General features: G+C 38.5%; 2 protein-coding genes across 2 annotated transcripts in view; one reads left to right on the plus strand and one right to left on the minus strand.

The window, feature by feature from the left end:
- Nucleotides 1-1,541, minus strand: part of LOC124274389 (myotubularin-related protein 2-like) — a 35,879-nt gene extending 34,338 nt beyond the window's left edge. Inside the window, exon 1 of the mRNA XM_046709794.1 lies at nucleotides 1,234-1,541. Coding sequence (XP_046565750.1) covers nucleotides 1,234-1,449 — 216 coding nt within the window. The 5' untranslated portion in view covers nucleotides 1,450-1,541. The remainder of the gene's footprint in view (nucleotides 1-1,233) is intronic.
- Nucleotides 1,542-5,077: 3,536 nt separating this feature from the next.
- LOC124274494 (zinc finger protein 37-like) lies at nucleotides 5,078-8,605 on the plus strand. Its single transcript, XM_046709891.1, has one exon. It carries the CDS (start codon nucleotides 5,156-5,158, stop codon nucleotides 8,132-8,134), a length of 2,979 nt encoding a protein of 992 aa, XP_046565847.1. The 5' UTR covers nucleotides 5,078-5,155; the 3' UTR covers nucleotides 8,135-8,605.
- Nucleotides 8,606-15,525: the final 6,920 nt, after the last annotated feature.

Raw genomic sequence — 15,525 nt, forward strand, 5'->3', positions numbered from 1 at the left:
TGAGATAAATAAAAGAGTATGATAACCATAGAAACGCATCGCATTAAATGTCTCAAAATATATAGGTGGCATGACCACCCGATCGCGAAGATCGACAGGACTGGATATTATTTGTAAACTGTTATGACATGCCATGTACTTCCCCAGTATAATTGCCCTAAAGGATTATCTTATCTTAGCTGATATCTCTATCCCCAGCCCAGCCCCAATGATCGTCTGCGACACCCGTCCAGGTTTTGCTTTTGAGATGAACCCTCCTATCTGTTTCTTTATAGTGACAGTGAGACTCCATGGTAGCTACATCCTTAATAGTTTCAGCATGAAAGTTATTATTTTTTACGCCAGCTATCGTTTATAATGAAGCTACGTCTAATTTCAAATTGGGCATTTAAAAAGTGTCCTTTGTAATACAATATCGTCGCACACTAATTTGCATAAAGCCATGGTCTGTTCCAAATAAATCGTTTTGGACTTAGAAAAAACCTGCATTGCTCATTTCTGCACTAATCTGTCCTCAGTAAAGTCTTTTTTCTGCGTTTCCTATGTCCCTACCACTGAGACTGTAGCCAAACTTAGTTTAACAGATATTTCACACTTGCAGATATCAACTACATAAATTGTAGAGATAAATGAGAAAATACAGTTTTTTTCTATTTCCGAAAGTACTTTAGACTTTCCATTTCTTCAACACATTCAGATTTCGGAGAAATAAGACTACTTAATGTATACATTAGATTATGGCTTCCCACCTTACTATCTGAGATTTATACACTGGGAAGAATACCTTATCACGTAGTACACCCAAATCTGCTGATATCTGCTGTTTTGGATAGAGTCTAAACGCAGGGAGATATGAATAATCGTCATATGGGAAGTTGTTAAACACTGCAATATTATGACAATCAGACATAGGCTTTGCCACTTTTAATTAATCAAGTGTGGACCAGACAAACCAGTGATTAATGTTATTGGCTGCTCCAAGTGCCATCTGGATACGATCAGGCAATCAGCCAAGTGAGTGAGCCTTACAGTAGCCACTCAAGAGATATATTGGTTGAAGCTAGGAATCCATTCTAACCTCTATTTCCTTATGAAATATGTCAAATTGTGCAAGTTGGTACCAAGAACATTTCTATGATTTCACCACACTACAAACTTAGAGGCCCAAAATTCGAGGCCAAATCTTATTACAACTATTCATAAACAAATAAAATGAAGCATGTCATGACATACCTTCATCTCCTGTGCAGTTGGGACATTCTCTGAAGATGTAGATGTCGAGGAACATAGTGATTTGGACGGAGACCCTGCACTCTCCTTAGAACTGCTACTGGGAGATTCGTTAGGCATGGAGACAGAACGTTCAGATGTGGATATTGAGTCGGAGCTCTGTGTTTTCGATCGTGCTGACGGTGTATCAACATAATCCTGACTTCCCCTTCTATCCATTTTGGACAGAATGAACGATGTTTTACGACTTTCTGATTTGACAGGAAGATAATCGTTCACTAACACGGAAGGAAGAGGTTTCTACTTCACCACGCCCTCTAACGGGGAGGTAACTCTAACTGATTTGTGTTACCGACGATCCACACGTAAAATGTCTACATTGTCTACAGGGCGAGAGGATAAGATATTTTTAATGAAAATTCGGATTAAGCTGATGTATGGAAAACTGTCTCCCGTTAAAAAATCTTCAGCAAATATAATGATGCATGCGAAGCTTAAACGACGTTGTTTGTGAATGTATTCGTTTAAAGCCGCTTTTAACAGTTTTGATTACATGATGTCATTTAGAAAGTGGTCAAATACAACATATGTTATATTTGGGATTACACTTTCTTAGTAAAGTACAAATTCTATAACTTTTTTTGGGTTGAGTCCCATCCAGCACACAAAGTCAGCCGCCTAACCCGCTCAGCAAGTTTTGTGTTTGTTATTTCACATATTATGTCAGGGATATTTTGGAGGAAAGCCCGAAGTAATTCAGGTTACCCTGAACTCAATATTGCAGTTCCGCGACGGAAATGGCTCCGAATCCCATAAAATGTAAGGCAACTCTCCACGGGGATCGCAGTTGTTATACAGTAATGCTACATTCCCATAACACAATGTTGGCACATACATCCTACACATACTGCAGTACAGGTGAAGACCAGGTGAATACTCTCTCTCTCTCTCTCCCATTTCTGGTGTCCCCCGCCGTGATATTGCTGGAATATTGCTAAAAGCAGCGTAAAACTAAACTCTCTCTCTCTCTCTCTCTCTCTCTCTCTCTCTCTCTCTCTCTCTCTCTCTCTCTCTCTCTCTCTCTCTCTCTCTCTCTCTCTCTCTCTCTCTCTCTCTCTCTCTCTCTCTCTCTCTCTCTCTCTCTCTCTCTCTCTCTCTCTCTCTCTCTCTCTCTCTCTCTCTCTCTCTCTCTCGCACACACACACACCGTCCCACCCGTCAAGCCTCGTATCATACACCTGAATCCCCAGCTCTGCCCATACCATCCACATCTCGAAACAGTCTTGCTTGAAACATACAAATGTCAATCCAGCTCCGTCCCAAACCATCCGCCTCCATCCCGTTATTCTAGTTCGCCCCATTCAAGATCCGCCCATATTATCTACCTCCCTGTCTAGCTCCGCCTATGCAGTTTACCGCTCACCTATCTCCGCCCACGAAACTACATTAGCCAAAACGTGAAACCAATAATTCCAATGTCTCTGAAAAATGTCAACAATGTTTCACTCTGAAACATACGTTACTGTCGCCCGTATAAAAATGATGTTCAACTTTAGATTTGAAATGCCTATCATATAATAGTAATAAATCTGCCGCGCAACTTCGTTGGTGGTTCCGTTGCTTCACTGTAGCATTGTAAATAACCCTGCGTATTCGTTCGAAACATTGAGTAAGTCTTTGTTCATATGCGTGTCGCCAAAAATGAAAACGTAAACGAATCTTCATCCAGTATGTTGTGTTGCGTAAGTTTGTAAATAACCGATAAATATTTATTAATTTCTAATCGATGGTGTGTTTTTTATATAAAGACGTAAATACAATAACATTAAGAAACCACCACTATTTCATAAAAGTATTCGTTAATGTATATTGTTGCAAATTTATATTTCTTTTTATAGGTATGACTTTATTCAATATGAGCACCTATTTACAATAAGAATGATTTATATGTAGTCGTAGTTCTGATGTTGTGCCGTAAGTGACAATGTCAGCTGTTTATAATTTTAGGTACAAATAAGGAAGTAATAATTTGTTTTAAAGTTGGTATTTCAAGAATTCCATACACCGGTGGCTGTAAAAAGGAAACCGCGTATTTCTAAAGTCTAATTCATGATAACTGTCTGCTCATACATTGTTCTCTAACTTTAATATAGACGACAAGCTTGACAAGGCTACAAGAATATGTATCGAAACGTCGCACTCACAAAATAAAGACGTTGTTATCCATAAAGTCTGTCTATATATTGTACTTCCCAACTTCTAAAATACCACTCAAAGAAGTCTCTAAGTTTACTTTCCTTGTTAACCTGAAACCAATTTAAAACAGTGTTGTCCGAATGGTTTGGGTTTCACGAAGAGTGTTGACTAAATTTGGATATTGTATGTTCAATTTGTTGAGAATTACCGCCATACCATAAACTTTTCCCTGCAAACAATGTGGCAAACCAATTAATTCATCTGTCCACATATTTACAGGTACGGTCCAGTGAGTCTTTTTATCAAAATATCACAGCATGCTATCTTAATGTGAGAAGAAAGCCTTTAGCGATCTATTTTATGCTTTAATATAGAGGACGAATCCCGCATCAACGACAAACAGACCCTGGCACAGACTGCTGGGTCACCGTTCCCAGTAACGATAGTTTCTTCAATAGTATGTCCTATGGGTTGAGATGTTAACTGATGTGTTGATTCGAAGTCCATTTTAATCCTTTTCACGTAGATCACTTATGTTTTTAAAATCACTTGAAGATCGTCTTTGTTTCGAATGAAGTTTGTAACAAAGAGAAAGAGGCCGAGATGATACAAGTTATATGGAACAACATTAATGACGTACCTTTACAATCACAAATAGACTATATACTCCTAAGCGTTTCTGTATTGTTTTACACAACAATAAACTATATTCCAGCTTAACTTCTGTGAGTGGCATGTTTAGAAGTTGGAGAGTCAGATAAGGACAAACTTTATGGATGAACAACTTGTTTATTCAGGTGATGCGACGTTTCGATACAGATTCTTATGTTTTGCTTGACAACGATACAAGAAACTGTATCGAAACGTCGCATCACCTGAATAAACAAGTTGTTCATCCATAAAGTTTGTCCATATTTATTCCAGCTGTTCAGCGGCGACTTGTATACAGTCCAGTATGCGCACTGTCCACTTTTGACAACAGCCTGAAAACCCAAGTCTCTTTTAGCGGTTTTTCCAAGCTTGTAATTGTAATCATGGATAGACAAAAGTTACAGTGAATTCGCAGAGTGATTCCGTGGACACATTTTTTAAATGTTTGAACTAAATGATAATAATAAGTACATATATTTTTATTACTTTGCAAATTATTGATGTGTCTTTCATTCATTTACCCAAGAACATTTCTTGTACAATATATCATATCACCATTATCGGTACGATTAACTACCTAATTTCCATTTATTGTACAGACTATATCTTTTCAAATATTAGAAATAATCATACACTTCAATCATGTGAACAAAATAAGGCTCGCGATATAAACATTTCACACATAAAACTTGTATTGATTTCGGGAAACACTTTCCGAATTCGGTGTGTTCATTAACATTTGACGGTAATGAAAAGATTTTACGATGCTTTAAGTAGTTTTGACAAGCGCTGTATGATATATTACCATGGGTGTATATAATATGTGGTTGTGGACTGACATATGTGGCCTGGGCATAAGGTTGCTAGAACGTACATAAATACCTTCTATAACCCGTGATGCGGGTGGTGCCAAATTTCATTTTACACAGTTGCTGAGAAAACAGAGAACACGCTAGAAGAAGAGTTACCTCCCCTAACCCACCTCGCCAGTACGGGAAGACCGTAAACCCTCACATAAAGGCGATAATCTTGGTGCGGAAATTTGCAAATGTCCATGAGTTCCCAAGTCTAATTAGACATGGATACGTTTGAAAACGTACATGTTTTCTCTCAGACAACTGCAGAGATATCTCAAGAGTACATCGGCAAGTTTCATGAAGCAGAAATCGTACCGAATTACTTGCACGAGTTGAGCCAAAAAGCCGGGGTCGAACTTGTTTCTCGAGACGGTGTGTACGAAGTGAAGGGTTCTTGGCTGTCGGTGAATCGTGCCCATTCCTTCCTCGGGAAATTCCTGCTGACATATGGACAGACCAGGGTGGACACCGTCTCCATGGTCCCACCGGACCCTTCCATATCGAAGGAAGAGGAGGAGGGGCTAGATTTCCTCAACAGAAAAACTTTTCCCACTTTCACAAATCCAGTTTTCAGGAAAAGTCAAAAGGAAGATGTGGAAGCCCAATCAAAAAAGCCCGACCATGCCAGTCATATTGATCAGCATTTACCACAGGATAAGATCTTAGTGGCTAAACCTCATAAGATGCCTCCTGAGCCTGTAGTTTTGTATGCTGGGTACCAGTTACCTACGAAAGAAGCAGAATCAAGGCGAAAGACTCTGGAAGTTCTTAAAAATGTGTACAAAATGGAACAGAACTATCAAATCGCATTGACACAGCCAAAAGGTATGTCCAGTGCTGGAAACTCAACAGGGCAGGACCAGACTGGTGAGTGTGAACCCGAAGAAGCAAATGTTCAGAATGAAACAGGGGAACATTCAAAAGATACTGAAACTGAGCTGGGTGATAACCCTGGTAGTAGTTCCTTGCCTGAGGAACCAATGTATGATGGCCAAGAAAAGCTTATTACAGAAATTAAGGAAGAAAATTTGGAAAAGCTGGATACAAACACATCTAGAAAGAGACACACTTTGATTAAAGCTCTAAGCAAGGAAGAGACTGCTGCAAAGAGGATGAAGGTGGAAACTATTGCTAAAAATATTTTGTCAAATGTGCCCACAGTAGAGACTGTCAATGTTGTCAGTACTGAAGATTCAGGGAAACTTACGAGTGATGAAAAAGTTGCTGTGGTTGTAGAAACAGAAGAGGAGGAGAAAAATATTCCCAAGCAAACTGAGGCCATTGATGAAGATCCACCACCTCCACCTGTTGAAGAAGAAGATGATGATGATGGCAATGGCGTCCCAGATGATGATGTTATTGAAGATGAGGAGAGTGATTTTAAAGATGATTCTGCTGATAAAGATTATTCAGGAGAGACTGAGATTGAGAGCGCTGATGATGGAAAGATATCAGCCTCAGATAATGAGTATATTCCGGAGGAAAAAGTATCACTGAGCAAAATTAAAGCGACAACTAAACGAACAACAAGACGAAGTAAAGCTAAACAAGAATCAGCAAAACCACTACCGTCAAATAAGAGAGGAAGGGGACGACCTCGAAAAGGTTTCCCTATGAAAATTGAAGTAAAACTGCCAGCAAAGTCTTCCCAAAAGTCAGATCCACCAAAGTCAAAGAAAAAGCAGATGAGTGGTGCTCAGAAAAGAAGGGGAAGACCAAAGAGGATGGCATCGGAAATCCCTAAAGAATTCCATTGTGACAAATGCCCTTATTTTGCAAACAAGCGATGCCATTTGAGAGAACATGAAAGACGAGTCCATATAACCAAAGAATTCAAATGTGAACATTGTGACAAAATATTTGGGTTTGGAAAAGATTTGAAACGTCATCTAAAAACTCATCTGAAGCCTCAGAATTGTTGTGACATCTGTGGAAAGCTGTATAAGGGAGTTAAGTCCCTTGTTGAACATAGGCGAACACATGAAGACGGGTATGTAAAACCGGAATTTGAATGTGAGATATGCAAAAATTTCAGCACAAAATATGTTCTTGCATACCATATCAAATCTGAACATCTAGGTATGAAAAGAACATACATGTGCCCCACGTGTGGCAAGAGCTTTTCTCAAAAGAACTCATATCTCCAGCATGCAAATGTTCACATGGGTTTCAAACCTTATAAATGTGAAGTCTGTGGTAAAGCTTTTTCATATGAGAAGTCTCTTAAAGAGCATCGATTCATGCACGATGACATCCGTCGATTTAAGTGTCCAGTGTGTGAAAAAACATTCAGACAGTCATCTGCTGTAACTATTCACATGAAAGTTCACAAGGAGACCAAGGACTATGTGTGCATGGCTTGTGGGAAAGGGTTCAGTCAAAAACAGGCCTTGATTCGCCATGAGAGAATTCATCTTGGTGAGAAACCTTTCTCATGTGGCTTGTGTGGCAGGAACTTCACGGATTCCTCGATCTTGCGTAGACATATGATTCTGATTCATAAAAAGGATCCTAAAAAATGGCGTGAAGACACTATTAACAATACAGTAAGACGTACTGACTTTTTCATAGACGTCTTACCAGGAGTTGGGGAGGAAGAACAAGCAAAGGACGTAACGATAAAAGAGCCAGAAGTCCATGTAAATACAGGTGCCCTTAACACTCCGCATCCTGACCTTGTGGCACCAGTCTCCGCAACATCAGGTTCAGAGCCGATTAATATGACCACCCAAAGTTCAGTACGAGATAGGGATGTTGAAGGATTTCCTGGTGAAAGACAGAATGCCACAGAAATGGAACCTCAGAGATCAACAGAGCACACATACCATATGCCAATATCACAAGTTCATTCAGAAGGTATGCAGAGTGTGTCACATGATAGTTCATCACATATCGGCGACCCAAAGATGTCTGTCCAGAACCATGGTGTCCACTCGGGAACAGGGTTAACACATCAAGGCAACCTTCAAGGACATCTTGATCCTAAGTCGGAAGGTGGGGACTACTTAGCTGGAGGCTTGCCAGCCCATCAGATGTCGTACAGTATGATGGGTCAAGGGGGTTATCCATATCCACAAATGGTTATGTTACCCGATCCAAATGTTCCGTTTCCTCCGCCCAGCGCTGCTTCTTATCAACAACAGTTCGCAGATCCCATTACATCCCACCAGTTTACTGCATACAATCCTCCGCAGTCATAGGCCAATCTTAGCTCAAGCTCTGTCATCTTGAGATGTTGTTTACATGTAGTGTTCGAAATTTGGATGGATGCTTGGTGTTGCTTTTGTAGTATACCAGTCTCGGTACCTTAAAATCTCCAACTTCTCACAAGAGGGCAATTTACAAGGACCCTCGGACTCTTCAACTCAATTTTGAACATTGTATGCTGTGTATCTTTAGGGTTCATATTGGCATTGTCCATTGGTATGTTGAGTTTACCATATTTGCCATATTAGGTGCCCAGATCCAGTAAATGCGTCTTTGTCGGCACCTAGTACTGAACCTGAAATTGACAATCCCCATTTTCTTGTGTATATTACAAATCCTTTAACAAAACAGTTGACATTGTACAAGATGTATATGTTGGCCAAGTAACTATCATCAAAGTTGTAGTCATTTGTCTACTATAGACCTCTGACAACAACATTTAACTTGTGTATGGTTTTGATTAATCTCCCCAAGAGGGGTGTCGCGATACACGAATGTATCGATGCATCGATACATTTTTACTGACGATACGATACGCGATACATGCTTGCGTGTATCGATTGCTATTTTAAAACTTTATTGATTCAAATTTTTATGCTATATCCATCTCCTTCAAAGTCTTGATAGTAAAATTATACGAGACCGCTCCGATAAATAGATGTAGCTAGCTTTACTTAAAAAATAGGTTTGAAACTAACAGCTTTTGTGATTGGCTAGACTATTTTGATGGACCAATCAGCGAGCGCGTACGTTGCCGGTAAGGTAATGCTATGAAAAGGCGCGAAAGTTATGTATCGCGATACGTATCGTATCGTGACCTTAAAATCGTGATACGTATCGTATCATGAGATTGGTGTATCGTGACACCCCTAATCTTTCCCATCCACACCACACCCCTGGCCATCACCGATCCCTCTCCATCTCCCACCCCCCAGTGTACTTATCATGATGAAAACGGGGGTTTATTATCTGGTCTAAATATGAACCAAGGGTCAAACAGTTCTGTGTAAACAAGAAACTTTTCAGCTGAAAAGAATATCTGTATTCTTTGAAACATGCCTGTTTCAGTAAAAGCATTCTGTGCCATAACATTGCATTTCCAAGCCAGAACTTGCCTTGTGATATTATTTCATCTGGTTTTAGTTTTAATGACTACACTTAGCTGAATTGGTAGTGCTACTTGTAGGCTTGGTTTAAGTCACTCAAACATAACCTGACATATTGCATTATTAATATCTATCTGACTTGTCTACAAGTACAAACTATGTGAAGGTCGGTAGGGTAGCCTAATAGTTAAAGCATCGACTCGTCTCACTGATGACCAGGGTTCGATTCCCCACATGGGTACAATATGTGAAGCCAATTTCTGGTGTCCTCTGCCGTGATATTGCTGGAATATTGCTCAAAGCGGCGTAAAACTACTCAAATTTGAAAAAATGCATTTCCCATAATGAACTCAAATCGATATTAAACTCAAACATAGTAGACAATTTGAGTTTGGTGGATAGATTACTTAAGTTGTTTGGGCTTTTTTATTTAAAAAATGCAGTTGAGTTAAAAATTCAGCTGTTTCAAATTGTCAAGCTCAGTTTGAAATTTGAGTAAAAACTTAAGTTTGTTTCGAGAAATCGGGGCCAGATGTTTCCTGGACTCTATAGCTGCAGAGGATTAGAAATTGTGGAGTCAGGGATGCCAACAGGAAAATCTATTTTCAGCTGAAAACTTAGTATTATGTCATCGAATTTGGGGTCAGGGTTTCTCAGCGATTTCTTATACGATTCACAGAATTGATCAATTTGAAATAAAATCTGTGGACCACCGGACAATTGCCAACTTTGTGGAGTGTCCATGGGATCCGTGAAGTTGCTATATATTGATGATGTGAATTAGTGATACGGTAAATGTTATGTTAAAAGAATAGGAGGGGCAGGTGGGGTAGCTAGGGGGTATTGCTAGCGGTTAAAGCGTTGCCTCGTCACGCCGAAGACCCGGGTTCGAATCCCCACATAGGTACAATGTGTGAAGCCCATATCTGGTGTCCCACGCCGTGATGTTGCTGGAATATTGCTAAAAGCGGCGTAAAACTAAACTCAGTCAGTCAGTCAGTTAAAGATTAGGTCTGTTGTTAATATTTAACTAACGTAATGGTAAGTATCAAATCTAGCCATGAGCATGTGAGTTCGAATCGTGTTTCTTCCCCAGTTGTTGCATGGTTTGTCAACACCATGTCCTTACACATGCTTGTGGATTTCACCTAAGTTGTTAATATCTGATGCCTGCATCACTTCAGGCAACCCTATCTCATTAGGCTGGCATGGTAGAATTGGAATACAATTCAAAGCAGCATTAATCCCAACTCACTCACTGGGTTATGGGATAGCCTAGTGGTTAAAGCATCTGCTCTTCATGCTGAAAACTTGGGTTCGATTCCCCACATGGGTACAATGTGTGAAGCCCATTTCTGGTGTCCCCTGCCGTTATATTGCTGGAATATTGCTAAAAGCGGCATAAAACCATGCTCATTCACTCACCCACTTAGAACAAATGTGAAGGAAGTTGATATTCATACAATGGAAGGCAGCCCATCTTCAGCATTTTCAAACATGTCTGCACACGAACCAATTGCATGTTGCATTTGTAGTCAGATATGTGTCTTATTACTCATTGTGTGTGTTGAAAAAGTATTATAGTTATCATGATGATACTGTATGATGTCTATGTTTTGTACTGAATGAAGTCAGAACAAACTTTGCCTTTGGTATGTCTAGGTGATGAATAGGGCCAAAATCATATTCTCATCTTTGCAAGGAATAATAATTGGCTTTGACATGATAGAATCATATATCCCCTGTATTTTTCTCATAATTCATTAAGTTGATAGCGGAATGTCTGAGGCATCATTGTCAAATAGAGAGAGGTTAATCCCTTAGCTGTTCAAGGCCAAGGTTCAAATCTTATAGTCATCACTATTATGTCCTTAGTTACTTAGGACCATATGTATGGTCATATGTTTGACAAAAGAGATAAAGTCTGTGGTTGAAATATTGTTTGTGGTAGTGTTTAATCCATATTCACTTAATTTTGTAAAAAAAAATTACATCTCTACAAAAAGTAAAGTAATATTGGTCTTCAGATGCTCTATCAGAAACATGCACCTCAGGTGACTACAATTAAGACTGGTTAATTGAAGAATAATTTATTTTGACTATAAGCCACCTATATATTGGAAAGTCAAATCATGGTACCAATTAATTTTATAGTTTTCTGATGGAATTATTTTGTTATTTATAGTTTGTACATTTATGTTGGCTGTAACATTGCATAATCATTTATTATGATACGTTTGTCATGTTTCACAGAGCAATATTATTTAGTTATCCATTCTGAAAAAAAATCCATATGCACAATCGTCTGATTGAGGTGTGTATAGCTTTACGCATGTGGTTTTTACAAGATCAAATTGTGTCTGTTCTAACTTGCTAAACAGAAAGTTTGCAAGTGAATGTACTTTTACTTTTGTCATGTTATTTGAAAGGAATTTCATCTTGAAAAGTTTTCATAGAGTTAATATAGTTAATCTTTGGTGTATAGTTTGAGTTGTACCTGATTGCGCATATTACTCTAGTTATAAGAAAGTGAAGCTAGAAGTAGTGCAGTCAGTGGGAGACAACTGGACTTGACATCCTCCTCTGCAAGGAGAATTATTGGCTAAACAGTAAGCTGACAGACATATTTGTTCACTTAATCCCTCAAATATTCATAACTTTGGCAATATCCCAAACAGTGATAACATGCGCTGGTGCATTTGTAAGAACGAAAGATTTCTTATAACACTTGACAAACTTCTGCTGGATTCCCATTTCTTGTTCCATGAAGCACAAGTGTTTTGTTCCTGGTCTCAGCATAAAAATGATGTAGATCTTTTTATTATGGCAATTTTTTGCATTGCACAGTCCTTCATTTGTCATTCTCTTCAGATACTTAAGCTGGAATGAGATAACTATTATTGTTAGTACTTACTGTTTAACACAATCGGGGCAGTGGGGTAGCCTAGTGGTTAAAGCGTTGGCTCGTCACGCCGAAGACCCGGGTTCGAATCCCCACATGGGTACAATGTGTGAAGCCCATTTCTGGTGTCCCCCGCCGTGATGTTGCTGGAATATTGCTAAAAACGGCGTAAATCCAAACTCAGTCAGTTTAACACAATCAGCAATACTTAAGTCATATAGTGACAACAATTATATGTAATATGTTGTTGATGTTACTGATAATTGTCTAACTTAGTATGTTGAGGATATTTCAGCAAAGCTTCAAATTGTAATCAAAACTGGTCATACGACCAATTGTCCATAAACATGACAAGTGTGGTATCAAAAACATGGGGTAGCCTAGTACTTAAATATCTGGGTTCGATTCCCCACATGGGTACAATGTGTGAAACCCATTTCTGGTGTCCCTTGCTGTGATATTACTATAAGCTGTGTAAAATCTAAACTCATTCACTCACTCACTCAAAAACATGGAGCCAGGAGACCATGTTCCTAAAAAGATGACACTGGTGCTCATTGACCTGGGTCCTCAAGTAATCTGGTTACTTCTGATGTTGTGATCTATTTGTGTTGACTTTATTGCAGTACTTTTGTACGACGTTCCAGGAAGGGATGATAGTCCCATGTAGCAATGTGTTATGGATGTAATCATTTGTGTTAGAGCATGGGCCTACTGCCTATAATATATGATTACAAATATTGTGTCTTGTACATCTAAGCTGTATGTAACCAGATTATGGTTTGTAAATTTTAAAATGTTCAGTTTAGGCCAACTGATTTCTTCCCTGTATGGACTCTCCTAGCCAAAATATAAAAAGGAAATAATTTCAATGCAAGAAAATGGGTCAGTTACAGAGAAATTTTTAAAACTCATTCTATCATAAGAATAGATTAGGATTTAAAAAATCATGGCACCAGATATATTTTCCAGAAAAGCGTGTGTTTTTTTAACAAACGGTTATCTATTGCCAACATGAAAGGGTTTGAAATGAACATTATTTGGGTGGAATACAGCAGTATTTTCAAATCTTGAGTAAAATTGGTTGGCTACAAGGTTGTAGAAAGAACTGATTATGCTGTACAGAGTAGTCTCCCTCGGCTGCAAGATTGTACAGGTTGGTCAAACTGCAATTAGTTTAGCCATATCCTGTGCTTGTTAACCCATGAAGGTCCGGGTTAGAATTGATCTTCAGTAACCCATGCTTGTTGTAAGAGGCGACTGACGGGATTGGGTGGTCAGGCTCGCTGATTGGGCTGACACGTGTCATTATATCCCAATTGTGTAGATCGATGTTCATACTGTTGATCCCTGGATTGTCTGGTCCAGACTCGATTATTTATAGCTGGAATATTGCTGAGTGCGGTGTAAAACTAAACTAACTCACTCACTCACTCCTGTGCGTGTTGGTTTCACCAGAGGGTGGTTTCACTAGAATGGTAAATATCCCATACCTGGATCATTATGAAAGACTTACAGCCCTGATCTGACCGAGTATATTTCAAATATATGTTTAATCTTTTATCAATAAACATTTCCTATCCTAAAATCAAGACTGAATCATATGAAACAAATAAAGGGAAATATTGGGACTCCAGTGCTTCAGAAGGGTAAAACAAAACTTTTTTTCATCTGATTATTTTGTTATTAGTATTATGTAATTGTTACTGCTGTTGAAATTTGTTATGTTGTTGAGTGATTTGTAAGTAAAATTATAATTATAAATTTAATATCCTAATTGTACACTTGTACATAGAAACAATAAGTTACTGTCACAATATACCCTATATAAGGAGAATGAATAGATTGTACATATGATTTCATTGTCTAAGGTCTCAAATCAACTATTTTGTCTGTTCATTTACGCTACATGTGAATATCAAATGTGATATATGTGAAGTTTTGGGTACAGATCTGTTGTCCTACACAATGGAGACTGAATGAGTTTGTACAATGATACCGAATCTTGTCCTTAAATGTTTTTAAATTCATTTAGGAGTTACACATGTGCCAGCCATCCTTGCCAGTAGTGTGGAGAGGGTTGGTGTGCTGACAAGTAAGGGAAGTAACCTGCTTGCCTTATGTTTTGTTAGAGTTTATTTCCCCACTTAGGTACAATTTGTGAAGCCCATTTCTGTAACCCTCTCACTAGGACAAGTGAAATAAGGTGTACTCAAGTCCTCTATACTATTCATGACAAAGATCCATTTTAAAAGCTGTGTAGGACTGTAGTGATTCACCAGAACAGAAACGTAACTTAACCTTCAATGTTTTCTATCATGAATAGCAGAAACATGAGGATACCACTGAGAAGCCTGAAATTCTACTGGCCTATGCCGACAACCTATGGAGATACATGTCGTATCACCAGTGTATTGTTACCGACCCAGCTGAAGCTTCCTGTAAATAACCAATTATGCAACAGATTCTTCTTCATTGATCTTTTGTACTTGAATGCCATGAATTGTAGATGATAGATGAATGATAATCTAATGTGTTTCCTTCACTGATTGTATATTAATATATTATTCACCAAAGTGTATCAAATTTCGTAATAAGAAAATAAACAAACATCCAATAATTACTATCTGTATATTGGTTTTTATTATAGTTATTCATAATTAATAATGGAGAACAAATCTGTTAAATATTTGTGATGCATCCTGTGTTGATATTTACTACTCAAAGTATGTTACAAGATGGAATAACTGTTTCATATGAAATAAAATTATGCTCTTTAACTTCTTTTGAACAGTATATACTACTCAACTACTGTTCTATTTTCCATGGTACACTTAGCTATATTCCTGGGCCTAGATTTTCGAAGCTCTCTTAGCACTAAGATAGTCGTAAGTGCCATACATTAACATTAACTTACGACTATCTTAGAGCTCGACTAGGCCTTCTGTTTCCCATGAAGATTTCAGTTAAAATTGGTCTTCAGCAACCCATGCTTGGTGTAAAAGGCAACTTACAGGATCTGATGGTCAGGTTCATGGACTTGGTTGACATATGTCATCATATCCCTGTTGAGTAGATCAAAGCTGTCACTGTCGATCATTGAATTGTCTGGTCCAGATGATTCTCCCATATAGCTGGAATATTGCTAATTGATGCATTATAACAACATGGGTAGCCTAGTGGTTAAGGCGTTCGCTTGTCACGCCTAAGATCCTGTTTCGATTCCCCACAAGGGCACAATGTGTGAAGCCCATGTCCAGTGTCCCCTGTCGTGATATTGTTGGAATATTGCTAAAAGCGGTGTAAAACTAAACTCACTTGTTGACTTTTATGAATAGCTTGGGACTTGATATTGATCACACATAACAACTACATA

This window comes from Haliotis rubra, unplaced genomic scaffold (assembly GCF_003918875.1).
Source record: "Haliotis rubra isolate DU_JTF1 unplaced genomic scaffold, ASM391887v1 Scf1, whole genome shotgun sequence".
In the NCBI taxonomy this organism is placed as follows: domain Eukaryota; kingdom Metazoa; phylum Mollusca; class Gastropoda; order Lepetellida; family Haliotidae; genus Haliotis; species Haliotis rubra.